The sequence below is a fragment of the Oncorhynchus mykiss genome, chromosome 28 (genome assembly GCF_013265735.2).
Source record: "Oncorhynchus mykiss isolate Arlee chromosome 28, USDA_OmykA_1.1, whole genome shotgun sequence".
NCBI classification, from domain to species: Eukaryota; Metazoa; Chordata; class Actinopteri; order Salmoniformes; family Salmonidae; genus Oncorhynchus; species Oncorhynchus mykiss.
In genome coordinates this window covers 24,841,184-24,869,069 of record NC_048592.1, presented here as the reverse complement: position 1 = coordinate 24,869,069, position 27,886 = coordinate 24,841,184, and the positions used below count along the sequence as shown (strand labels likewise).

General features: G+C 42.6%; 1 protein-coding gene across 9 annotated transcripts in view; it reads right to left on the bottom strand.

Moving 5' to 3' along the window:
* LOC110508784 (partitioning defective 3 homolog) overlaps positions 1-27,886 on the bottom strand; it is a 227,961-nt gene that overhangs the window by 46,376 nt on the left and 153,699 nt on the right. For all 9 annotated transcript variants that reach the window (XM_036966639.1, XM_036966637.1, XM_036966638.1 and 6 more), the window contains 4 exons: positions 26,492-26,722; positions 25,365-25,593; positions 23,318-23,437; positions 13,695-13,949 (listed from right to left, as the gene is read on the bottom strand). In XM_036966639.1, the coding sequence (XP_036822534.1) occupies positions 13,695-13,949; positions 23,318-23,437; positions 25,365-25,593; positions 26,492-26,722 (835 nt within the window). The remainder of the gene's footprint in view (positions 1-13,694; positions 13,950-23,317; positions 23,438-25,364; positions 25,594-26,491; positions 26,723-27,886) is intronic.

Genomic DNA, 27,886 nt, shown 5'->3' with positions numbered 1-27,886 from the left:
GGTCCCCTAAGCCCACAACAGTTTCAGCTACATCACAAATGGCACCCCAGTGCACTATATAGGGAATAGGGTGCCATTTGGGATGCTACCTTATTTTCATTAGAGGAGGGCTCTGTGAATGCAAACGACCACCAGGGCCATTTCATTTCAATACAGTTTGGATGAAAAGTGACACACGCACGTAAACACTTCAATTTGGAAGAAAACTTGATGTGAATTATCTCCACTGCGTAAACCTGAAAACTAATTTCACATGTTCGACTTGATTGCTTTGCACAGCTCTGCCGTGGTGAGTGAAATACACCAAATAGCACAGAGTCTGCTTTGGGAGGGAGTTTTCATTAAGCTGATTTCTTTTTTTTAAACTAAATAATCAGTGAATTATAATAAGATAGATAATATCTTCAGAGCCAATATTTTCCTCAACTATTAATATTCAAATGAGTCCGAGTCAAAAAGCAGAATTTGAATTTTTACTGGGGACCAAGGTAATGGGGGAACATTTTACAAATACAAAGCACTTTTCAAAATGTAATGTGGTTTAGGGAGTTGTGACAGTGTTAGCTGATTTGGTTCTGGGGCAGAGATACGGGACACATCTCTCCTCAACCAGTGAGTAATATCCAGACTGATGCCATCAAACTGTTCTCCCTCTCTTGTCACAGCCAGGAGTTGGGAAGATGAGGGTGAATTAAATGTGTGGTCCAGACGCAGGGCTGGCTTTCTGACTGCTGATGTGAAGAGGAAACTCAGACAGTCTTGGAGGACAGTGGAAGTCGATAAAAATGCTTTTTAGGCTGCAGTCTTCCAATAGGGTTGAGAAGGCAGATGTAAGGAATTGTGGAAAGACTAATTGAGATCGCGCTCCTCTCCATCTCACTCTGGCTGCCCAGCTTCACTTATGTCACCTGACCAATGATTGGCACACTGCTTGTACCAGTGTTGTGTATTATGTTGTGTGCCAGCGTCCAGCACACGACATAATACACATCACTGGTACAAGCAGTGTGCCAATCATTGTTGCAGCACGCCCAGAAATACTGACGATAGAATTCAGAATTACAGCTCCATAATCAGATTGGGCAAAGTGTATTCTTGAGCATTGAATCTGAACATCAGTCAAAAGATCCTGACAGAGTTAACCTACAGTGCAGGAAATGAATGTTTCCTGTTGTGTCACTGCAAATTGGAGGCATTGTATGGATTCAAGCCAGTGGGTAAAATACAGGTGGCAGAAAACAATGCAATACTCTAGTTGGGTGTGATTAAATACGGGTCAGTCCCATTTAAAAAAGATATACAATGTGGGCTACTAATGTCGCCAACTCTTATCTTACAAAGACGCTTTCCCATCCCAGAGTGAGGCATCATGGCACAGCTGGTATTATCTACCTGGGGCAGCAGAAGACATCACATGTTGTGGAGGGAGAGAGAGGGAACACTCGGTGGGCTGTTCATTCAAAGGGACCCTATCATTAATGATTAACGAGATGGGGTCAGTGATCATTTCCTCAGAACACCTCAGAGATAAATTGTATTTATTTGAATAGCCCGGAAGCTACTGTACTAATGAACACACTTCAATCCATAAATAAATGTCACAGACTAGCGGTATTAAAAGTGTAGTAGATACATTTTTTATATTGTTTTTTGGTGGGAAAGTAACAAACATTTGTACTGCTTTTGACGTATAGACCAGAAGGTTTGAATACAAAAACATGAAAAGATGAGTTGAGTGAAACTACCACAGAACTTCCTTGCTTCAGAATTCCCTACCTGCGTTCCTGAGGGAATACCAACATGGTAACACATCCAGTTGAAAGGGAATGGCTGATAACAGTAGCTGATGAAAGTTGGAGTTTCATACTCAGATTTGGTTGTGTTCTTTAATTTCCCATGGTCCCAGAAGCATTGAGAATGAAGGGGGATTCCTGCCAAGGCAGGAACGACATAATAATGGTATCTCTCACTGGTGATCTTTCAAAACTGTCACCGCCTGCCTGTCAGCCAGTGATTTAATCGAGCAAGATTTCTAATTCCCTGTCGCTCCAGGTATCTCGGTTGGAAACTGAGAACATTTGAAAGATTACGCAGCACGTTGGAGAGAAGAGGGAAAACAACCACAAATAACACATTCAGAGTGTCGTTGACGGCTGGGCGGGTGGCAGGGAAAAGCAAACAATGCAGGGCTTGACATTAACTTTTTTAGCCACTTGTCCTTAGGACAGCTTTTTTTTTTTTTTTCTTCACTTGTCCAAAAGCTCAAGGTAGTTGTCCCCAAAAAAAGTAATGGTCTGTAACACCATGGGCCAAAAAGGTGACTGAAAATTGTGTTTTATGATGCAAGAAACCACAAAATAACATGCATTATTATCACTGGTATTGACAATGTAAGGCTGCTGGTCTCTGATCCCACGCATTATATCTCCTGCCGGTGTGGCCTTGAGCAAGGCACTTAACCCACCATAATGTAAAATACTGCACGAATAGGCTACTGTATAAAACACATGTGATCTGTCAACCCTCTGGAGAGCTACTGGGTGTGCAGGCTCTTGACCTAACCCTGCTCAAACACACTAGTCAGCTTATCAAGGCCCTGTTGAGCAGCTGATTTTTTACAATGTGGTGAGTTCGAGCAGGGCTGGAGCAAAAGCCTGCACACCCATCTCCTGGTGGATGGCCAGGGAGATATTGACAGCACAGGAGTTAGGAATCTAATAATATTTGTTTTTACTTTGTCAGAATTACATAGCTAGTATTGAATAGAGGAAAATCCTAGCAAATTTTGAGAGCTTGAGAGACGGTTTACAATCATAGTTTGCAGCATTGGTTGTTACACAATGCACTCTGCAGAGATTGGTGGGACAGTGTGCAGCACATCGCATCCGGAGGACACTTTGATCCAATTCTGAACGGCGTAGCCTAATTGTTTGATAGTGATTTTTGCATGATTTTTAAATACTTGTCCATTTGGACAATTTAATCTATAATCTTGTTAGGATGACCTTCAGAACAGTGCTCATCCAAGGGCTGTCTGTCCATGCTCCAAAGTTTAGACTCACACTATGGCTGCGACCCTATTGCCTATATAGAGCACGGCTTTGACCAGGGTCCATATGGCTCTAGCGCACTATATAGGGAATATGATGCCATTTGTGATACAGCCCAGGCCTTCATGGGATCAATGATTCTAACAAAGACCAAGCCATCTTAAAAGCCAGGCAGTAGCCTCTCTCTCTACATATCAGCATCCCTCTCCTCTCAATAGGATTCAAATCTGGATTGTGTAGGGAGGGTCCCTCTCCTTGGATTCTTCATCTCTATTGCAGCATACCCAAATAGGTAAATACCACTGTGTCACCATCAAAAACTCTTCACAACCTCCTCCTCCTCTCTCCCTATGATCAGACCCAGACATCTAGCCAGAGGAGAGAGCAGACCTGGGTTCAAATAGTATTTGAAATCTATTACATAGTTTGAGGGTTTGCTTTAGCCTGCCTAGAGTGTCAGTTGAGCAGGGATTGCTCTTTAAATTAGTTTAATTTCTCCAGACAAGCTCAATAAACAGGGCTAAAGTACTTGAAATATCTCAAATAGTATATGAATTCAGGTCTGGAAGAGAGCTGGGGCTTTATGAGTAGAGATGAGCCACAGCCCTGTATGCCCTGTCCTCTCTGATGTGCAGTGTTGTCTAGCAACGGGAGTCTACAGTTCAAAGGTCTTCAGTCAAATAGTTTATAATTCCCTTCCTCAACGTGTTAATGTCATAATACGGCCCAGTTTAGGGAGAGTTAACGCTCTGGAGGAGAGGGCAGGGCAGTGAACCTCCAGCGGTGGATTCTTTTTTTGATTTTTATTCATTTGACCTTTATTTAACCAGGTGGGCTAGTTGAGAACACCTTTATTTAACCAGGTGGGCTAGTTGAGAACACCTTTATTTAACCAGGTGGGCTAGTTGAGAACACCTTTATTTAACCAGGTGGGCTAGTTGAGAACACCTTTATTTAACCAGGTGGGCTAGTTGAGAACACCTTTATTTAACCAGGTGGGCTAGTTGAGAACACCTTTATTTAACCAGGTGGGCTAGTTGAGAACACCTTTATTTAACCAGGTGGGCTAGTTGAGAACACCTTTATTTAACCAGGTAGGCTAGTTGAGAACACCTTTATTTAACCAGGTGGGCTAGTTGAGAACACCTTTATTTAACCAGGTACAGTGCCTTGCGAAAGTATTCGGCCCCCTTGAACTTTGCGACCTTTTGCCACATTTCAGGCTTCAAACATAAAGATATACAACTGTATTTTTTTGTGAAGAATCAACAACAAGTGGGACACAATCATGAAGTGGAACGACATTTATTGGATATTTCAAACTTTTTTAACAAATCAAAAACTGAAAAATTGGGCGTGCAAAATTATTCAGCCCCCTTAAGTTAATACTTTGTAGCGCCACCTTTTGCTGCGATTACAGCTGTAAGTCGCTTGGGGTATGTCTCTATCAGTTTTGCACATCGAGAGACTGACATTTTTTCCCATTCCTCCTTGCAAAACAGCTCGAGCTCAGTGAGGTTGGATGGAGAGCATTTGTGAACAGCAGTTTTCAGTTCTTTCCACAGATTCTCGATTGGATTCAGGTCTGGACTTTGACTTGGCCATACTAACACCTGGATATGTTTATTTTTGAACCATTCCATTGTAGATTTTGCTTTATGTTTTGGATCATTGTCTTGTTGGAAGACAAATCTCCGTCCCAGTCTCAGGTCTTTTGCAGACTCCATCAGGTTTTCTTCCAGAATGGTCCTGTATTTGGCTCCATCCATCTTCCCATCAATTTTAACCATCTTCCCTGTCCCTGCTGAAGAAAAGCAGGCCCAAACCATTATGCTGCCACCACCATGTTTGACAGTGGGTATGGTGTGTTCAGCTGTGTTGCTTTTACACCAAACATAACGTTTTGCATTGTTGCCAAAAAGTTCCATTTTGGTTTCATCTGACCAGAGCACCTTCTTCCACATGTTTGGTGTGTTTCCCAGGTGGCTTGTGGCAAACTTTAAACGACACTTTTTATGGATATCTTTAAGAAATGGCTTTCTTCTTGCCACTCTTCCATAAAGGCCAGATTTGTGCAATATACGACTGATTGTTGTCCTATGGACAGAGTCTCCCACCTCAGCTGTCGATCTCTGCAGTTCATCCAGAGTGATCATGGGCCTCTTGGCTGCATCTCTGATCAGTCTTCTCCTTGTATGAGCTGAAAGTTTAGAGGGACGGCCAGGTCTTGGTAGATTTGCAGTGGTCTGATACTCCTTCCATTTCAATATTATCGCTTGCACAGTGCTCCTTGGGATGTTTAAAGCTTGGGAAATATTTTTGTATCCAAATCCGGCTTTAAACTTCTTCACAACAGTATCTCGGACCTGCCTGGTGTGTTCCTTGTTCTTCATGATGCTCTCTGCGCTTTTGACGGACCTCTGAGACTATCACAGTGCAGGTGCATTTATACGGAGACTTGATTACACACAGGTGGATTGTATTTCAAATCAAATCAAATTATATTTATCATCATTAGTCATTTAGGTCAACATTGGATCATTCAGAGATCCTCACTGAACTTCTGGAGAGAGTTTGCTGCACTGAAAGTAAAGGGGCTGAATAATTTTGCACGCCCAATTTATCAGTTTTTGATTTGTTAAAAAAGTTTGAAATATCCAATAAATGTCGTTCCACTTCATGATTGTGTCCCACTTGTTGTTGATTCTTCACAAAAAATGCAGTTTTATATCTTTATGTTTGAAGCCTGAAATGTGGCAAAAGGTCGCAAAGTTCAAGGGGGCCGAATACTTTCGCAAGGCACTGTAGGCTAGTTGAGAACAAGTTCTCATTTGCAACTGCGACCTGGCCAAGATAAAGTGTAGCAATTTGACACATACAACAACAGAGTTACACATGGAATAAATAAAACATGCAGTCAATAATACAGTAGAACAAAAGAAAACAGTCTATATACAGTGAGTGCAAATGAGGTAAGTTAAGGAAATAAATAGGCCACGGTGGCGAAGTAATTACAATATAGCAATTAAACACTGGAACGGTAGATCGGCAGAAGATGAATGTGCAGGTAGAGATACTGGGGTGAAAAAAAATATATATACCAGTATGGGGATGAGGTAGGTAGATAGATGGGCTGTTTACAGATAGGCTAAGTACAGGTGCAGTGATCTGTAAAATGCTCTGACAGCTGGTGCTTAAAGCTAGTGAGGGAGATGTGAGTCTCCAGCTTCAGAGATTTTTGCAATTCGTTCCAGTCATGGGCAGCAGAGAACTGGAAGGAAAGACGACCAAAGGAGGAATTGGCTTTGGGGGTGACCAGTGAGATATACCTGCAGGAGCGCATGCTGCGAGTGGGTGCTGCTATGATGACCAGTGAGCTGAGATAAGGCAGGGCTTTACCTAGCAGAGACTTGTAGATAACCTGTAGCCAGTGGGTTTGGCGACGAGTATGAAGCGAGGGCCAACCAACGAGAGCGTACAGGTCGCAATGGTGGGTAGTGTATGGGGCTTTGGTGACAAAGTTGGTAGTTGGTAAACCAGGCGAGGCAATCATTTGAGAAATCAAGGCTGTTGAGTCTGCCAATAAGAATGTTGTGATTGACAGCGTCGAAAGCCTTGGCCAGGTCGATGAATACGGCTGCACAGTAACGTCTCTTATCGATGGCGGTTATGATGTCGTTTAGAACCTTGAGCGTGGCTGAGGTGCACCCATGACCAGCTCTGAAAATAGATTGCATAGCAGAGAAGGTATGGTGGGATTCGAAATGGTCAGTAATCTGTTTGTTAACTTGGCTTTCGAAGACCTTAGAAAGACAGGGTAGGATAGATATAGGTCTGTAGCAGTTTGGGTCTAGAGTGTCACCCCCTTTGAAGAGGGAGTTGACCGCGGCAGCTTTCCAATCTTTCGGAATCTCAGACGATACGAAGGAGAGGTTGAACAGGCTAGTAATAGGGGTTGCAACAATTTCGGCAGATAATTTTAGAAAGAGAGGGTCCAGATTGTCTAGCCACAGAGGTTGCATCTCAATTGGCACCCTATTCCCTATATAGGGCACTACTTTTGACCAGTGCCCTATATAGGGAATAGGGTGAGGAGTAGGGAATAGGGTACCATTTGGTGCAGACATTGATAGAAAAAGCATCCAAACACCAACGACTGGTGATTGGTGTAAATGTGGGTCGGCAGGCTTCAGTGTTACATGGTCAGTGGTGGTGTGTGAAGTGAACCTAGGCAGTCCACAGGAGAACTCAAACCAAATGTGTTTTTAGCTGGATGGATACAGAAGTGATGGAGCCAAGAGGAAATCATGTCAGAAGTACATGATGAGGCCAGTGGCATGAAAGAAAGGTGTGTATGAAGCAGATACAACAGCTAGGACGTTGGAAATGCAAATGTTGAAGCCACTTAAAGGATTGTTTTTTAGGATGGATCAAAAACAAGTGGATTCAAACACATAAAACCATGAACATAGTAGTGTAATAAAATTGCTGTTGTTCCACCAGCCTAGCGTGTCAGTGGAATAGGCCTTCAGACAGTGACCCCAGAGGGAAGCCCCTATTATTGCACGAATAAGGACTCCGTCCGCCTGGAGCCAGATATGAGAGGAAAGATGATTACATCTTTCTGTCAGACATCAGACAGGGTCAACACTGGGCAGCACAGATGGCCATCTAACTGTCCCTGAATGACCAGAACGTATTCTGTGCTGTGTGTGTGTGTGTGTGTGTGTGTGTGTGTGTGTGTACATGCCACACTGAGCCAAAGGTTCTTTGATAATCAGATGTCTGTTGGGTTCAGATGCATTATCCAACCCCCAGAGGAGTTCTGTCTCTCTGGGTAGGGTCCTGCACTGAACAGTAAGCCACATTATTCACAAAGGGAGCAGCCTTCAATTGAAATGACAAGATAGAAAATCCATGGGCACTTTGAGGGAATACATACTGTAATGGTATTCCACCATTTTGTTTCAGTGGGGCTTATAAAATAGTATAATATAATAATAATAAAATAATTTAGGTAAACTATACTCATCTCAGTATTCCATACATTTCAATAAAGTCTAAATTAAATACATAATACAAAAGATTGCTGTCTGCGATGTCCTAATTTTGCTGGCTATTACTGAAAGCACCAGTCCTATAACATGATCATCCTAAAATAAACACCTCAGGGTTGACTAAACAGCAGCATATTGGAGGGCTCGAACCTGATTTACTGTACATTACTGTGTGTGTGATAGAAACAGGAGTAATTCTGATCCAGCATGAAAACAGACAGACACAGATACAGTAAACAGATTTGAGGCTTATCATATGTTAGTAGGGAAGGATAGGAGATGCAGGTAGCATCCTAAATAGCACCCTACTCCCTATATAGTGCCACTACTGGTCAAAAGTAGTGCACTGTATAGGGAATAGTGTGCCATTTGCCACAAATCGCACTTATTCAACCTACTGACATTGTCACCCATCCCACTCACATTCACACAACCTTCTTTTCAGCTTGAAACCTTGGCGTTGTCAAGGTAAATAAGAGCTTCAAAACCTTTTTAGGACTGGAACTAAGCTGTATAAAACACCAACAACCTAGCCAGAACAGTGAAGACAAAGACAATGGCCACGGAGGTATACTCTCCCACATTCAGACAGGATTAGAGCTGCACAATTCCAGTAACTTTTCCCAAATTCACAGGTTCTCTCTAAATGGTAATCAGGAGAGAATCAGCAGGAAATCCAAAACCCTCTAACCAGGATTTCTGGGAAACCTAGATATTTTGGGAAAGTAAGCGGGATTTTGCAAAGCTAGACAGGATTTCTATAGAACCATAGTGTCCAGTCCTGCCTCCCCAGAGGTTGTTGGCCAAGAAGGATCCCTGGATTAGGCAGAAAACAGAAAGGCATGTCTCCCCTATAGATTAACTAAGGGATGACTCTGTCACAGAAGTTCAGATGGGAGATGACAGTAGCTGATCGTTAAATTCTACAGCCACATATTTAAACAGTCACTGATATTACCAAATACAGCACACGATGGTTTACTGAGTAAAGAGTAACGACTCTGTAATAAACCGTTAATTACAGTAACGGGTCCAAGAGTACATCAGCTATACATTCTGACTGCGTCCCAAATGCCACTAGTACTTCAAATATATTGCCCTACTTTTAACCAGACCCCATAGGGCACGGCAAAAGTAGTGCACTATATTGGAAAAAGGGTGCCATTTGGAACGTTCCTATATACACGATCGATAGATAATCAGCAGATAAAGACATTATCAAGAGGTGGATTATAGTTTATCAAATGAACGTATAATTTTAAATGAGAGATGAGGTTTGTGTGTAGTGTCTACAGCTTATTCAGCCTGCTGTTTTAGTAACACTATTTCAACCACAGTGACTTTCTCTCAACACATTCTTACCGATTTCACGGTTTCTCTTAACAGTTTGGTTTTCCACAACACCCATTCTTTCCCCATCATCGTAGGTGGTAGAATCTGTATGTGTGTGTGTGTGAGAGAGAGACTCGAGGGACTCCTGTTGGGTATCTGAAAGCCCTCTGTCTGAATAAAGGGGGATTACCCGTGTGTTTACCCACGTTTTATGTGGGAATTAATTGCCCTCGGACGCACGCGCACACAGCCCCACCCCCGAGTGGTCCCACATTCAACTGCCTTTTCTATTCATCTGCAAAGCTGAGAAGATGGATCAAGGTTGAAGTGACCCCCCGTGGTGTGATGTTACTCACTCTAGGGCCTTATCAGGCTCCCAGAACCTCATTATACATCCCAAATGTCACTAGTGCACTACTTTAGACCAGACACTATATAGGGAATAGGGTGCCATTTGTGACTGCCTCTCAGATGCTGCTTGGCTAGCTGTTTCATATAATGCTTCGGGTGTGTTTGTGACTGCCTCTCAGATGCTGCTTGGCTAGCTGTTTCATATAATGCTTCGGGTGTGTGTGTGACTCGATGTGACCACTCCTGTATGTCGCTTTGCTCCGAGGGAGTTTTCTTACAGGCCTAACTGAACACAATATAGCAGATTCAATAATAACAGCCACAGAGGAGAATCAAATCACATAAGATCCCAGAGGGAGCATTCAACCAGGGTCTCTATTCTCCTGGAGGGGGATGAGACAATACAGACACAGGAGATAATTCACTAGTTTAAACTCCATCATGTGATGGAACACTGCATTTCAGGCATTCACGATATATACACCAATGAAAGCCCACCTCTCTTGAACACATTAAAGGGGCAAACAGGGATTGGAACATCCTTTTTTGGACAGGGGGTATTTTTGATCTCATGGATGGTCTATGAATTTGAGAGTTGTTACATTACTTCAGCCCAGTTCCTCAGCTGTTTACCAAAAAAGTGTTGGGTGACCGCTTTGTTGCTGTTTAAATCCCAGAATTCTCCCAGTGCTCTGTGCTTCTCACTAAAGTAGACTACATTGTTATGGCCAACACAGTTGTTGCCAAGTACATAATTGCATTTTCAGTCTATTTGGGGGCTTAGGACTTACAAGGTTATGACAAATGTTACCAGATGTCAAATTTGAACTCAAGACCTTGTGAAATATACACAGTAATTGTGGGAAAAGGTTACTGAGATAAGTTTGGGCTTTGCACAATATTTTTTTTGGCAGACGGAGGGGGCAAGTAGGACCAACCACAATATCCAGGAGAGGTTATGCAATTTGGCAGAGGACCATGAAGGACTAGCTCACAGAGAGAGAATATTCTTAACTTACAGCTACGGTACCACCAATACAATAAATATAGGACCCCTACCAAAATAACAATTACTGCACAACAAACAGAGTAATTTCAACATAAATTATTTTCTTTCACTAACTCTATAAATCCTTTACCAGGCAGCCCATACTAGCCCAGCCATGTTATAGTTCCATACTGTAGGCTAATACACAGTACCAATGCCTATGAACTCCACAAAAAGCTCTATGCTGTTGCACCAGTATGGTTGTGTCTCAAATGGAACCATATTCCCTATATAGTGCACTACTGTTGACCAGGCCCGGGTCAGAAGTAGTGCACTATATAGGAAATAGGGTGCCATTTAAGACTCTGTCTGTCACAACAATATGATTGAGCTGACAGAAGTCAGTCATGGTTCTCAGGGTGGAGGAAATGGCTGACTTCTCCTCTGGGTTTCATGAAGCTCCCGGCAGACTCATTTTACGCTGCACAGTTAAATTGAAAGTTCTGATGGTCCGCAGTTTTGCAAGCAACTACTGTAGGCAATTAGAAAATGAATTCCACTGCATGTTTATGCAGCTGCAGGTTGGTTTTCCTTCTCTGCCAAGCAGACAAAAAGGGCAATGGGTGATGTTCCAGCTCTAAGAGGAATGAAAGTGGGAGGAGACTAGTCCCCAAACGGCACTATTCTGGCTTTCACATTCGGAGACAAACAAGGGCAGTTTAGAAAGCACATCACCCCTCACATACAGGGTATGACTGTCCAATGTCAACCATTATCATATTAACACATACCGTAGGTGTTAGTGCCATGGACATGAGTAGATATTATATTGTGGGTCACATATCAATAATTAAATCAGTCTCTCAATCCTAGCATTAGCCCTGAACTACATAGTAGAAGTCAGGGTTTTTTACTCTATCAAAAAAGGGCTTAGTGGGCGTGGCAATGGGCGCGGTCGGCCCGGTGTAATTTCAGATAACATTTTTAGAGGCCCCCACATTGGCGGTGTAGAGAATTTCCCGGAATTCTACACCTTTCTCCATGGAGCTGAATCGTTGTGGTGCATCATGAACACAAACATGAAGTCCTTGACTGTTTATTGAACAAGTGCTCTATGATATTGCTAGTCTCGTTCAACAGCAGCAGTGCATGGTAATGCTATTCACTTCTTCACACATCCTCGCACTAGAACTACAGGTAACTGCCAAAATAAAGGAAACACTTGAGTAAATGAGGGATACAAAATATATTGAAAGCAGGTGCTTCCACACAGCTGTGATTCCTAAGGTAATTAACATCCCATCATGCTTAGGGTCATGTATAAAATACTGGGTAGGCCATTATTTTGGGTACCATGGCTATGCCCCCATAGGATGACAATGCCCCCATCCACAAGTGATCACTGAATGGTTTAATTAGCATGAAAATGATGTAAACCATATGCCATAGCCGTCTGTCACCTGATCTCAACCCAACTGAACACTTATAGGAGATTCTGGAGCGGTGCCTGAGACAGCGTTTTCTCATGGAAGAATGGTGTCGCATCCCTCCAATAAGAGTTCCAGACACTTGTAGAATCTATGCCAAGGTGTATTGAAACTGTTCTGGCTCAACACCCAATTAAGACACTATGTTGACACTGTTTCCTTTATTTTGGCATTTACCTGTATAACAGAACACTAACACTGTGGCAGCACAATAATTTACAAATCAATACTACAGACAGTATTAATAATATACACACTGCTGTGAGTATAGGAACATGTGAAATAACACCCTGTATTCTCTTTGGCTAGAGAAATCACATAATTCATTCTGTAATACGCTTCAGGCCATACAGACTTACAATTTAATACTGGTTCTGCGTCCCAAATGGCACTGTAATATTGGGTCAGCGTCCCAAATGGTATCATATTCCCGATGTAGTGCACAAAAGCTCTGCACAATAGGGAATAGGGTACCATTTGGGACGCAGCCACGGACTACTGCTGTTGACAGAGGGCACACAGGCTTATGGTTTCTCATAGCTTCATGTGTGATGTACAGTACTGTCACTGGTACATTGAGTATGAATGAATACATGGTAGGAATACAGATCATTGATGTACGATGATGTTGGAGTATTGTTGTAAAACCAATCTGGGACAATTAAGTTGAAGTTGGTAAAATGAAAATATATCTTCCATTCCACAAGTCTAGGGAATGGTGTGAGATGATTGACAGATGCCAATCCTAAAGGAAAGTAAACCGAATCAGCCTGAGGACCAGACTTCGATTCTGAGTCACAAACGGTTTATCTACAGTCCTAAACCAGCACTATATTCCCTATATAGTGCACTACTTTTGACCAGGGCCTATAAAAGTAAAAGCGCAGCTATGTAGGAAATAGGGTGCCATTTGGGATGCATTTTATGATCATGCAACAGGAGTGAGTAAGTGAAAATGTAGAAATGTTGCCTCCCTTTCCCCCCCGGACCAAGGTAATCACCAGTGAGTCCCTGTCAGTAGAGTGGTGATATTTAACTGCCTTTCATTCCTGTGGTTATTTTCCTGGGGTGAGGTGTGTTGACTGGACTAAGACACTTCAGTGCAACAGTGTTTGGCCTAGCGTTACCTAGGCACAGCAAGATACTATTTTACCTATAAAGGAATGAGTTCTTCAACATCACCAGGGCTTGAATGATGGTCTTTAGCATGATGAATTGGTCCATAAAAACAGTGTACCAGGCAGAAGTGCTAGTTAATAGTAATTCTTGATAGTGGTATTTATAGTGTTTTTACTACCTCTCTTCATCAGCCCCGGGTTCAAAGACAAACACTGCCCATATGCCACTCCTGGCAGGATTGAGCAAATGGCCAAAGTATTTAAACCCAGTTCTGCCCCTCATAGCGTAGGACCGACCCTCGGCCCCCTACCTGTCGGCGGAGGGAGGGCGTCCGTTTGCGTTGCGGGCCTTGCCGACTTGTGTGTAGAGGGAGGAATCTTGGTGGTGGTGGTCGTTGTCTCGGGGGCTCTGGGGACGGCTGTGTCCGCTGCCCAGGGACATGTCCAGGGGCCCGATGCCGGCATAGGGGTGCTCCTCATCTCGGCTCAGGTTGATGTCCAGGATCTCAGCGTAGTCCCTCTCCCGTGCCTGCCGCTCCCGCAGCTCCCGGGTCTTAAGCTGGATCCTGGAGGAAAGGAGACACGGAATGTTTCTTCATGGATTCAAAAGGAAAACAGTGGATGACACCCTATTGAAATCAAATGTAATTGACACATGCACTGAAAGCAACAGGCGTAGACTTTACTGTGAAATGCTTACTTACGGGCCCTTTCCAGACAATGCTAAATTAAAAAGAACATTTGCACAAAAGGAAATAGTAACAATAAAATAATGAGGCTATATACAGAGTATACCAAACATTTGCACCCCCCTTTTGCCCTCAGAACAGCCTCAACTTCAATACTTGCCACAGTTGTGTCAAGTGGGCTGAATGTCCTTTGGGTAGTGGACCATTCTTGAAACACACGGGAAACTGTTGAGCATGAAAAACCCAGAAGCATTGCAGTTCTTGACACAAACCGGTACGCCTGTCACCTACTACAATACCCCTTTAAAAGGCTCTTTTGTCTTACCCATTCACCCTCTGAATGGCACACATATGTCAATTGTCTCAAGGCCTTAAAATCCTTCTTTAACCTGTCTCCTCCCCTTCATCTACACCAACAAGGGACCAAAGCTTTCACCTGATCAGTCTATATGTCATGGCAAGAGCAGTTCTTCATTTTTATTATATACTCAGTGTACAAGGACTTCCAGTACAGTCAATGTGCTGGGGTACAAGGTAGCTGAGGTAATTGAGGTAATATGTACATGTAGGTAGGGGTAAAAGTGACGAGGCAATCATGATAGAAGATTATAAACAAATAAAGAGTTGCAGCAGCATGTGTAAACAGTGTGAAAGAGTTTAAAAGTGTGTCTGTGTGGAGTCAATATGCATGTGTATGTTTTGTGTGTGTAAGCATATGCAGTATCTATGTAGACTGTGTGACTGTAGAATGTGTGACTGTGTGGGTAGAGTCCAGTGAGAGTGCATAGAGCCAGTGCAAAAAATATAGAATATATGCAAATAGTCCGGGAAGCCATTTGATTAGCTGTTCAGTGGTCTTATGGCTTGGGGGTAGAAGCTGTTCAGGAGCCTTTTTTGTCCCAGACTTGGCGCTCTGGTAGCGTTTGCCGAGCTGCATCATAAAAGAAAAGTCTATGACTTTGGTGGCTGGAGTCTGACAATTTTTAGGGCCTTCCTCTGACACCGCCTGGTATATAGGTCCTGGGTGGCAGGGAGCTCGGCCCCAGTGATGTACTTGGCCGTACACACTAACCTATGTAGCGCCTTGCGGTCGGATGCCAAGCAGTCGCAATATCAAGCGGTGATGCAGCCAGTCAAGATACTCTCAATTGTGCAGCTGTATAACTTTGAGGATCTGAGGGCCCATGCCAAATCTTTTCAGCCTCGAGGGGGAAGAAGCATTGTCATGCCTTCTTCATGACTGCGTTGGTGTGTTTGGACCATGATGGGGCCTTTGTGATTTGGACACTCGACCCGCTCCACTACAGCGCTGTCAATGTGAGTGGGGGCGTGCTCAGACCTAATTTCCTGTAGTCCACGTTCATCTCTCGTCTTACTGACATTGAGGGAGAGATTGTTTTCGTGGCACCACACTTCCAGGTCTCATCGTCGTTGTGGATCAGGCCTACCACTGTTGTGTCGTTGGCCACGCGGTCGTGGGTAAACAAGGAGTACAGGAGGGGACTAGGCACACATCCCTGAGGAGCCCCTGTGTTGAGGGTCAGCGTGGCAGAAGCACTGTTGCCTACCCTCACCAAATGGCCCATCAGGAAGTCCAGGATCCAGTTACAGAGGGAGGTGTTAAATTCTTAGCTTAGTGATGAGCTTGGAGGGCACTATGTTGTTGAGCTGTAGTCAATGACCAGCATTCTTACAAAGTTGTTCCTTTTGTCCGGGTGGCAAAGGGCAGTGTGGAGTGCAATAGCGATTGCGTAATCTGTGTATCTGTTGGGGTGGTATGCAAATTGGAGTGGTTCAAGCGTGTCTGGGATGATGGTGTTGATGTGAGCCAGGACCTGCCTTTCAAAGCATTTCATGGCTATAGATATGAGTGCTACGGGGAGATAGTACTTAGACCGGCTACCTTGGCATTCTTGGGTAGAGGGACTATGGTGGTCTGCTTGAAATATGTAGGTATTACAGACTGGGTCAGTGAGAGGTTGAAAATGTAATTTGCCAGCTGGTCGGCGTATGCTCTGAGTACGCAGTCCTGGTAATCAGTCTGGCTCTGCGGCCTTATGAATGTTAACCTGTTTAAAGGTCTTACGCTCTATCGGCTACGGAGAGTGTGATCACAGTCATCCGGAACAGCTAGTGCTCTTATGCATGGTTTAGTGTTGCTTGCCTCAAAGCGAGCATTGAAGGAATTTAGCTCGTCTGGTAGGCTTCCCTATCTAGTGTACAGCTTTTGACCAGAGCCCTATACAGTGAATAGGGTGCATTTGAGACAAACATTTTTACATCCTTATTGTAAAAGGCGGCTGCACCTTCTTTCTATAACACTTATGTATTTTTAAACCCTCGTGTAAACTTTCCACTGCTGCAGTGAAATAGTTAGAAATTCTGTGGCGGTCTGAGTAGGCTACCTTGGGAAGGGTGGAGAAGCAGAAACTTTAACCTAATCAATGTCTGATCTGTAATGGCAGTTCCTTTCCCAAGGATCAGTTGGGATTTGCAAATCCGCCGGTAAAACACATATTGATTGGTCAAGGCCAGAGGCTAGAGAAAATCCACCTCTAATTGACTGTCTGTATGAATTTACTCCTCAGGTGAGGGTCAGGGCCTTCTCTTCACAGCTAGACAGAAAAACAGAATTGTTTAGTGCATCCTAAACGGCACCATATTCCCCATATAGTGCACTAGGCCTGGTCAACAGTAGTGCACAATATAGGGAATACGGTACCATTTGGGACACCGACAAGCTTCTGTCTGGTGAATCAACTGTCCGGAATATATTATGTATACATCTAATCCCACTTTCCTTTCATTCAGTATGTTTTATCATTATTGTGTAGTTTTTACCACCAAGCAAGGGTGTAAAGTACTTAAGTAAAAATACTACTTAAGCTATTTTTGGGGAGTATCTGAACTTGACTATTTATATTTGACAACTTTTACTTCACTAAATTCCTAAAGAAAATATACTTTTTGTCCATACATTTTTCCTGACACCCAAAGTCCTCGTTACATTTTGAACACTTGGCAGGACAGGAAAACGGTCCAATTCACACATCCCTGATCACCTGTACGTCCTCTGATCTGACGAACTCACTAAACACACATGCTTTGTTTAGAAATTATGGCAGTGTTGGAGTGTGCCCCTGGCTATCCTTAAATCAAAAATTAAAATAAAAGTGCCGTCTGGTTTGGTTAATAAGGAATTTGACATTTTTTTTTATACTGAAGTATATTTTAGCAATGACGTTCACATTTGATACTTAAATCAATATGCAACTTTTTGGGCGATCAGACAAAATTCACAGAGCAATGTGAGTTATAGATTGTTCACTACTTGAAAACAAGTCTAAGAAAGGGTAGATCTTTTCTATATGCACTATTTCTATGCTTCCCGTTCTTTAGTTTTGCGTATTTTACTTTTGGTTTTGTACACCAGCTTCAAAACAGCTAAAACAACAACATTTTTGGTTATTGAAAATATATTTCACAGTGATTGATGGTACAATGATTCTCCACACTATACTATCTTATTTTGTAACAAACTGAAAATTAGCTAACTATTAGAGTTCTAGTAACCAGAATATGGCAGAACTATTTCTACTAAGCGCAACTAGGTATATTTAAATCCTAATACTTTTACTTAAGTAGTATTTTACTAGGTGACTTACTTTTTTATAGAAAATGACTCAAGTATGTTTACTTTTCCTCAAGTACGCCAATTGGGTACTTTTTCCACTACTGTCACCAAGGGACATCACATTATTGTTACACAGTGAACACAATGGAACATTGTTCTGTGTGGAAAATGAGGAAAGGTCTCTCACCAACCCTGGTTCTTATGCCATCTACTACCCCCTCCTTCCCTAGTGTAGAACCCATTATAGCTCCTAGCCACCTACTCTTTGCCAAGTAGAGATATTTCCATCTCTCATCAGGGCCAATCATTAAGACCTGGGAGGGTTTCCTCACAGAAACATGTCAGGGCTGAGGCCATTGTTTGGTCCTACGGATAACTCAGTCCTTCTTTCTGGCTGGCCCACTTGGATAGAGGCTCAGGATTATGACATGTGTTGGCACTTGCTATTCTCAAGATAGAATATCTCATTTGAATGGATTGGGGAACAATTAGCATTTTTGTGGTACAAGGTAAACAGAGCTTGAATTTGAGGAAGATGATTCAGCTGTAGTGGTTCTTTCAGAAGATGTAGGGATTGAGATTGTACAGGCTTTCATGTCAAGGCAGCTGCTGTTGTAAGGAGACAAATTCATTCCGTCGGTCTAGCTAGCCTGATTAGAACATAGCATTGGTGACCCCTTTACCTCCCTTCCACGGAAAGGCTTCTGAGGGAGCAGATTGCCATGTCTGCCCTCATCAGCAGCACAGTGTTTCCCATCACTAGCTTACTACACTCGCAACACAAACCTTGTTTTCTCCAGGTTTAAAGAAAGATCTCTCAAGGGCCCGTTTCCTTCTGGTAATGTAGATATTCGCTGAGTCTACAAACAAGCTTTAGAGTGTCTTCACTCAGGGCAGGCTACAGTGCTAATGTGTTATAAGAGGACTTTGTTTCCAAAACAAATCCTAAACATAATATTATTCAAAAGATTGCTTAGTCTATTCATCTCAGCGACTGCCTAGAATATGTGATGAGCTCTTTTCGAGCTCATCTGGGAAATATTACTGCCTTTATGGAGAAATATTGTCCCGTATAATGACTATTTTATTTCACAGTTAAATGGAAAACCCTTTTCTTTGACTTACCATTTCATTATGCATATTTCTTGAGGCATAATTATTTAGATTTCCCTGTTGAGTGCTAGATGAGGCAAACCTGTCTGTCCTCCTTTCTCTTTCCCTCGTTCCCCAGCAGTAAAGAGGCCCAGAGAGAAGCAAGGGGATGATAATTGCTAGTTTAAAGGTTGATAATTGGCGTAGCTGTAATTATGTGCTCGTTGAGGTACTCCCTCCTTGCACTTAAAATGAATACCTTAGCTGTTCACCACGGAATGGTCTGTAGGGAGAGGGGTGGAGGAGCAGGTAGATAGCACACTGAGAACACAAGTGTTTCATCTGGATAAGAAATGAAGCATGATTGATGATACACCCACACTGACTTACTGTAACTTGAGATCCATCTAGAGATTAGTATTGAATGTGATCAAAAATGTACAGAGGACATTTTGTGTTTAATGCAGAGACCTATGTACCACAGAGATGCAGATATATACTCCAAGACCAAAAGTATGTATACCTGCTTGTCGAACATCTTTATTCCAAAATCATGGGCATTAATAACAAGTTTTTTCCCCGTTTGCTGCCATAACAGCCTCCACTCTTCAAGGAAGGCTTTCCACTAAATGTTGGAACATTGCTGTGGGGACTAGCTTCCATTCAGCCACACTAGCATTAGTGATGTTGGGCGATTAGGCATGGCTCACAGTTGGCGTTCCAATTAATTCCAAAAGTGTTGGATGGGGTTGAGGTCAGGGCTCTGTGCAGGCCAGTCAAGTTCTTCCACACCGATTTCTACAAACCACTTTTGTCTGGACCTCGCTATGTGCACAGGGGCATTGTCTTGCTGAAACAAGAAAAGGCCTTCCCCAAACTGTTGCCACAAAGTTGGAAACACAGAATTGTCTAAAATGTCATTGTATGCTGTGCGTTACGATTTTCCTCCACCGGAACTAAGGGGCCTAGTCCGAACCATGGAAAACAGCCCCAGACCATTATTCCTCCTCTACCAAACTTTACAATTAGCACTACGCATTCGGGCAGGTAGGTAACCCAGATTTGCCAGATGGTGAAGCGTGATTTATCACTCCCGTCCAATGGCGGCAAGCTTTACACCAGTCCAGCTGACACTTGGCATTGCGCATGGTGGAGTGCGGCGGCCCCGCCATGGAAACCCATTTCATGAAGCTCCCGACGAACAGTTATTGTGCTGACGTTGCTTCCAGAGGCAGTTTGGAACTCGGTAATCAGTGTTGCAACCGAGGACAATGATTTTTTTATGCTACACGCTTCAGCACTCAGTGGTCCCGTTCTATGAGCTCGTGTGGCCTACCACTTCGCGGCTGAGCTGTTGTTGCTCCGAGACTTTTCCACTTCACAATAACAGCACTTACAGTTGGCCGGAGCAGCTCTAGCAAGGCAGAAATTTGAACTGACTTATTTTCTCCTATGACGGTGCCATGTTGAAAGTCACAGAGCTCTTCAGTAAGGCCTTTCTATTGCCAATGTTTATCTATGGAGATTGCATGCCGTGTGCTCGATTTTCTACACCTGTCAGCAACGGGTGTGTCTGAAATATCCAAATCCACTAATTTGAAGGGGTATCCACATACTTTTGTATCTACAGTAAGTCACGTCAGATTTATTCAGATTTATCCTATTTCCTATAGGTCTGATCATAATGATTTCTGGGTGTCTCAACTCTCGGTATTTCATGACAAGATCATTAACATATGTATAGCAATGGCTTGTGATCTAAATAAATTGTGCATTGATTCACCTTGCAGTATATTTCCTTCTGAATCCATAATTTGCAACACTTATTAGCCGAGAGCCCAAAGCAGAGGGAGCTATTTTGTTGATGTGAATTTATAATGGCAGTCCCTTTGATTTGGTCTCCATGTCCAAGTGATTGGCTGTACATCAGCACTGTAATGACATGGTACGTAGAAATGGAAGTGTTGTGATGAGTGTGATCATTATCACCCACAGCCAGCGCACTAAATATCTGGGCTTCAAAAGAATCTCTCATGTCAATGATTGCCCCCAAAACTTTCAGTCCTTTAATAGAGGGTAAATCAAAGGAAACACTCAGTGCTGCAGTAGGGTGGTGTACATCAAGCACCAACAACACACTCCCTCTCTCTATGTTTTAGTTGCATCCCAAATAGCACCCTATTCCCAATATAGTGCACTACTTTAGACCAGGGCAACTATATAGGGAATAGGGTGCCACTTGGGACTCTCACCCTGTCTCTAGCGTATGTGTGAATGTAGCTTTTAGTTGACTTGTGGGATCACAGAAAAGGATGTAGTCATTGAGACAGGGGCAAGTAAGACAGGCCGGGGAACGAAGACAGAGCAGGCTCTTTCAGTGAGGCTTCCCAATATGTTGACCCTTGAACTTTCTTTGGTTCCTGGTAGAAATAGAAAAGACGATGTGAGCGACCAGAAAGCCCTGTTAATGGCTTTAGTTGAGTTTTGCATCAATGGTACATTTCAGAGACAGCCATGTCTTGTGCAATATCCTATTTGACCTTAAGTAGTATAATTTACTGTATGATGCCTGTATAACTAAGTAGTACTTAAACACCATTTTAATTTTGAGTAATCCACGGTTGTGTCCCAAATGCAGTAGTTGGAGAGGAGAGGAAGAAGCGTAAGTACACAAGAACATGTCATAAATAGGTGAGAACATCACAATATTCAGTTGCATTTTGCCAAACCAGTTATTACTCAACATTATAGGGTGTTATCACAATGTGAATAATCACCCTCAAAACTGATATCTGAACTTTCTAATAATGTGAAATACAAGTGTTAAATACCATGTTTTAGGGGCAGTGATTGAAGTTGGAAGTTTACATACAGCTTTGCCAAATACATTTAAACTCAGTTTTTCACCATTCCTGATATTTAATCCAAGTAAAAAATCCCTGTCTTCAGTCAGTTAGGATCATCACTTTATTTTAAGAATGTGAAATGTCAGAATAATAGTAGAGTGTGATTAATATCAGCTTTTATTTCTTTCATCACATTCCCAGTGGGTCAGAAGTTTACACACACTCAATTAGTATTTGGTAGCATTGCCTATAAATTGTTAAACTTGGGTCAAACATTTCCTTCCACAAGCTTCCCACAATAAGTTTGGTGAATTTTGGCCCATTCCTCCGGACAGAGCTGGTGTAACTGAGTCAGGTTTGTAGGCCTTCTTGCTCGCACGCGCTTTTTCAGTTCTCACCACAAATTTTCTATAGGATTGAGGTCAGGGCTTTGTGATGGCCACTCCAATAACTTGACTTTGTTGTCCTTAAACCATGTTTCCACAACTTTAGAAGTATGCTTGGTGTCATTGTCCATTTGGAAGACCCATTTGCGGCCAAGCTTTAACTTCCTGACTGATGTCTTGAGATGTTGCTTCAATATATCCACATAATTTTCCTACCTCATGATGTCATCTATTTTGTGAAGTGCACCAGTCCCTCCTGCAGCAAAGCACCCCCACAACATGATGCTGTCAACCGCGTGCGTCAAAGTTGGGATGGTGTTCTTTGGACATTTCTCCAAGAAGTACGATCTTTGTCCCCATGTGCAGTTGCAAACCGTAGTCTGGCTTTAATATGGTGGTTTTGGAGCAGTGGCTTCTTCATTGCTCAGCGGCCTTTCAGGTTATGTCGATATAGGACTGGTTTTACTGTGGATATAGATACTTTTGTACCCGTTTCCTCCAGCATCTTCACAAGGTCCTTCACTGTTGTTCTGGGACGGATTTGCACTTTTTGCACCGAAGTACGTTCTTCTCTAGGAGACAGAATGCGTCTCCTTCCTGAGCGGTATGACGGCTGCGTGGTCCCATGGTATTTATTCTTGCGTACTATTGTTTGTACAGATGAACATGGTACCTTCAGGCGTTTGGAAATTGCTCCCAAGGATAAACCAGACTTGTGGAGGTCTACCATTTATTTTCTGAGGTCTTGGCTGATTTATTTTGATATTCCCATGATGTCACGCAAAGAGGCACTGAGTTTGTAGGTAGGCATTGAAATACATCCACAGGTACACCTCCAATTGACTCATATTATGTCAATTAGCCTATCAGAAGCTTTTAAAGCCATGACATAATTTTATGGAATTTTCCAAGCTGTTTAAAGGCACAGTCAACTTCTGACCCACTGGAATTGTGATACAGTGAATTATAAGTGAAATAATCTGTCTGTAAACAATTGTTGGAAAAGTTACTTGTGTCATGCACAAAGTAGATGTCCTAACCGACTTCCCAAAACTATAGTTTGTTAACAAGACATTTGTGGAGCGGTTGAAAAACGAGTTTTCATGACTCCTACCTAAGTGTACGTAAATTTCTGACTTCAAATGTATGTATGTATGTTCAGTAATAAGCTTTGGCATTTACAACCTGGTGCCCAAATGACTGGCACATTGCCCTCCTGCCCTATCCTTCATTAGACTGAGTTGAGCTCGTGTCCTGGTGTCCTCGTGTGTGTAGACAGACACTGACCTCTCCTGCTCCAGTCTCATCCTCAGTGTTTCTTCCTCTGAGGCTTGCAGCTCTTCCGGCCTCCACTTGCTTGACCCTTTACGCTCAATTTTCTCTCCGTCCTTGCGATGTTTACCAAACCTGAAACATAAATGGATTCAGCAGACAATTTTACCGAAATGGCTTCGATTTGGGTATTTCTATGTGTGCATCCCAAATGGCACCCCTAACACACTCCTTTTAACCAGAGCCCTATTGGATCTGGTTAAAAGTAGTACACTTTATAGGGAATATAGAATATATTGCCATTTGGGACACATTCAAACAGTTCCCCCAGAGATAATAACTAGTAAACTACTAATGGTGATCAACTCTGCCACTCTCTCCAACTTACTTCTGATAAAAACGCCAAATGTTTAGCTCTCAACTTTTACATTCTACTTGACTGAGTTTTCCTAGGCTAACTCAGAGGGAAATTGGCCTGCAGAGTCTCAGAGAGTGAGAAACAGAGCGGAGCGAAATACAGCAGGGGGAGGTCTATTGCCTGATTAATTGATCAACAAATGGCCTCAAATGTAGCATAAAGTGGTTGACAGTGATGTGTAGGTGTTAATATTGAGAATTGTCCTATCTATCACAGAGACAGCGCGTGACAGTTTCTCTTTCCACGCCAGTGGCTTCCATTAAGTCTCCTTAAACACCAGCCACGTCCCAATATTAATTGGGACTCCAAAATGGTACCCTGTTCCCCTTATAGTGCACTACTTTCAACCAGAGCCCCTATGTATCTAGGGAATAGGGTGCCATTTGGGACACTGGAGATTTATGACAGTAGGCACTACTGAAACTTTGAGATGAGGACATTCATCATGACAGAAGGGCATTTAATATTCTTAATATTCTGCGCACAGAACCCTTATCACTTCTCTGTTCACGAGTTCAACACCACTGATAAGATGGGAATTTACAAGAGATATTTGAACTAAAGAAGCAGGCGACTTGAGACTTCAAGTTCAACGGCTCTGAGTCAACAGAGAGAAAGAGAGCGAGAGAAAGGGAGAGAGACTGCATTGCTTTATATATTTGCGGTCAAGTTATTTTCTCAGATAAAGAATGTCCATGAGAAGATAACGATGAGCCACGGCAGTTTAACATCAAACGACAGAGATATGAGATGGACAGACAGAATGCATTGCAATCACATAAGACGCATTTCAAATTAATCTTGATGTGATAAGGTCTGGCTTGACAGTCTGACTATAGCACAGCTCGAAACCTTTCATGAGTTACAGTTCTTCACTTTACTACACCGTAGCATTGAAAAACCAACTATATTGACAAATCCACACGTGTGTGTGTGTGTGTGTGTGTCTGGGCAGTGGCCATTTTGAGGAGGCTGCAAAGCGAGCAGATTGGGTGTTGCTTTGAGTCCAAGTGTTGATTGGTGTAGAGTAGGAGAGGGAGGATGCTGTGGTCCGATGGTAATGAGGCTTTGATTGGGCTGCAGTGTGTGTGTAAGTGCGTGGAGCCCAGAGAACTGAGAGGGTCAGCTCTGACTAGCCTCTGTCTGGTGTCTCTGTTTAGAGAGCGACTAACAACACACTCCAACCAGACCTGTGTTATTCAAAGTTACTTCAAATACTTTATCTGGGCTTGATTAAAGTGTGTGTGTGTGTAACTACTGACAGTGCTCAGGTCAATAATGATTCTAATTTTCCCTGCAATTCTAGCAGCCAAACAATTCAAGCTTCCAGAAACCTTAAAGCAAAACACATCTGATCTGCATGTCTGACAGGAGCTCCTTATTATTTTACACTATCGGCATTCTCTGTCAGAACCACTTTTGTACACTACTTTTACTAAATAAGTAGTGCACTATATATAGCGAATAGGGTGCTATTTGGGACATAACCTCCGTCAAAACCACTAGGAATAAATAATGTATGCATCATTGGCATCTCAGAGACCATCTCAGACAATCAGATGAAAGGCATGACCCACTTATAATGGTGGGTAAAAGACTGGTAGAGGAGAATGGAGAGAGTGTATGTGTGCGTACGCGTCCTACCTGAACATGTCTCCCAGGCCTTTCAGCATGCCTTTCTTAGCCTTGTTCTTGCTGTCCTTCTCTTTGTCCTTCTGTTTCTTTTTGTCATTCCCTCCCTTGTCCTTCTCGTCTTCATCGGTGCGGTTGCCGTTGACCAGCGGTCTCTCGGTGTTAGGCAGTGGCGTCAGATCTGCCACGGTGGACACAGAGTCGCGCCCGGACCGAGAGCTCCCCTCGGTGTCCTCCTCCACTGGACAGACAGTAACAGAACGTTTTATATTGCTGGAATCTTTAAAGAAGAAATGGTCTTTGAATCTTTGATCTTGAATCCTTACTTTTAATACACACAGGTAACTTGAACTTTAGCATTAATTGTGTGTAGATATCAATGGAAGATAGAGTATGTGTGAAAGTATTTGGCTTTTGGTTAGCTAATATTTCTATCCAATATAATTAAATCTTACATGTCTCCTGAACTAAGATCTGTCCAATAGATGTCTATCTTACAGGTACACTACTATTCAAAAGTTTGGGGTCACTTAGAAATGTCCTTGTTTTTGAAAGAAAAGCACATTTTTTGTCCATTAAAATAACATCAAATTGATCAGAAATACAGTGTAGACATTGTTAATGTTGTAAATGACTATTGTAGCTGGAAACGGCAGATTTTTAATGGAATATCTACATAGGTGTACAGAGGCCCATTATCAGCAACCATCACTCCTGTGTTCCAATGGCATGTTGTGTTAGCTAAATAGTTTATCATTTTAAAAAGGCTAATTGATCATTAGAAAGCCCTTTTGCAATTATGTTAGCACAGCTGAAATCTGTTGTTCTGTTTAAAGAAGCAATAAAACTGGCCTTCTTTAGACTAGTTGAGTATCTGGAGCATCAGCATTTGTGGGTTTATTAATTATCAATTATCCTTTTAAAATGTAGATATTCCATTAAACAATTGTTAAAAAAAAAAAATCTGACGTTTCTAGCAACAATAGTCATTTACAACATGAACAATGCCTACACTGTATTTCTGATCAATTTGATGTTATTTTAATGGACAAAATGATTAAAAAAAATCAAAAACGATGACTTTTCTAAGTGACCCCAAACTTTTGAACGGTAGTGTATGTCCAACAGAAGTCTCTTACATGTCTCCATGTCCTCATCGTCATCCTCTGTAGCGGCTGGCCTGTCGTATGACTTGTCGATGGCAGCCCGGAAGCTCTCATTGCAGCCCCGCCCCCTGATGATGCGTGGGCGTGGCCTGTGGAAGGGCATGTCACCGTTCAGCGTTACCTCGGCAACGGCTGTCTGTAAACTCTCTAGAGAGCTGGACTTCTTGAGGCCTAAGAAAGGACCCACGTCCCTGGTGGAAGACCCTGGGGAGGAGCAACAGTATCAAAACTTACTTATTTGATTAAGCTGTGAGGGAACTAAAGGAGATTGTATTTTGTTAATGCAGGGCTGTGTTCAACTAAAGCACCTTGAGATTTTACTTGATTACCCGTGAGTTGAAATGAAAACTTGAATGGAGCTCACACTAACATGTAACCAAAACAGGTTGTGTTGCATTGAGAAAAAAGTGGAATAACTTTTACAACTGATAGTGTTTTGGCTAAAGCCTAGATAAGAGTAAGTCCCACAAATGCAAATCTGGACCTTATATTTTTCCTCTCTAATCAAGGACTGATTTAGACCTGAGACACCAAGTGGGTGCAATTAATTATCAGGTAGAACAGAAAACCAGCATGCTTCGGGCCTCGTAGGGTTGAGTACCCCTGTAGGTCTACAGTACATCTCTTGTCCATCACTCACAGGTTGAGGGGGTATTGTAGATAAATAAAATATAGAGTGGTATGGAGGCGTGGAGAGGATGTGTCTCAAATGGCACCCTATGTAGTGCATTACTTTTGACCAGGACCCTTATAAAAGTAGTGTACTATACTCAGAATAGGGTGCTATGTGCATTGCAACCAGAGAGTGGGATGGATTACCTCAGGGGAACAGCCCAGCTGACTCTACAGCCCTCTAATCCACAGAGTATACTGTAGCAGAGCTACTGGAACTGGGTAAACAAGAGGCCCGGGGAGCTAATACTAGTAGTGCTTTCTATAGGGAATAGGGTGCCATTTGTGACGCAGGCCTGTTGTTTCTAGCCTCCAGTTCAAGACTACATCCACTAAATATTTGTAAAACACGATTTCTGTTCATCGGAAAAATACATTGCACGATAACCACTCAATTACAATTTAAATTGTGGGAATGTAATTTCACCCTAATAACTATTATTATAGGCTAATAGATTTCAGGCTATTTTCTTAAGCATTTCAATGGTTATTTTGTCTGCCCGGCCCCTGTGCTACACTCTCCTCCTTTAATCTACACATTCACTCCGAGCTAAAGCAGCAATGAGGCATGGTCCATTTAGCAGGCCCAAAACAAATCCCAAATCCTGGGAAAATGATCACAGTGACAGCCTGGGAGAGGGAGTGACGTCCCATAGAGTTCTGGTCAAAAGTAGTGCACTATAGGGAATAGACATA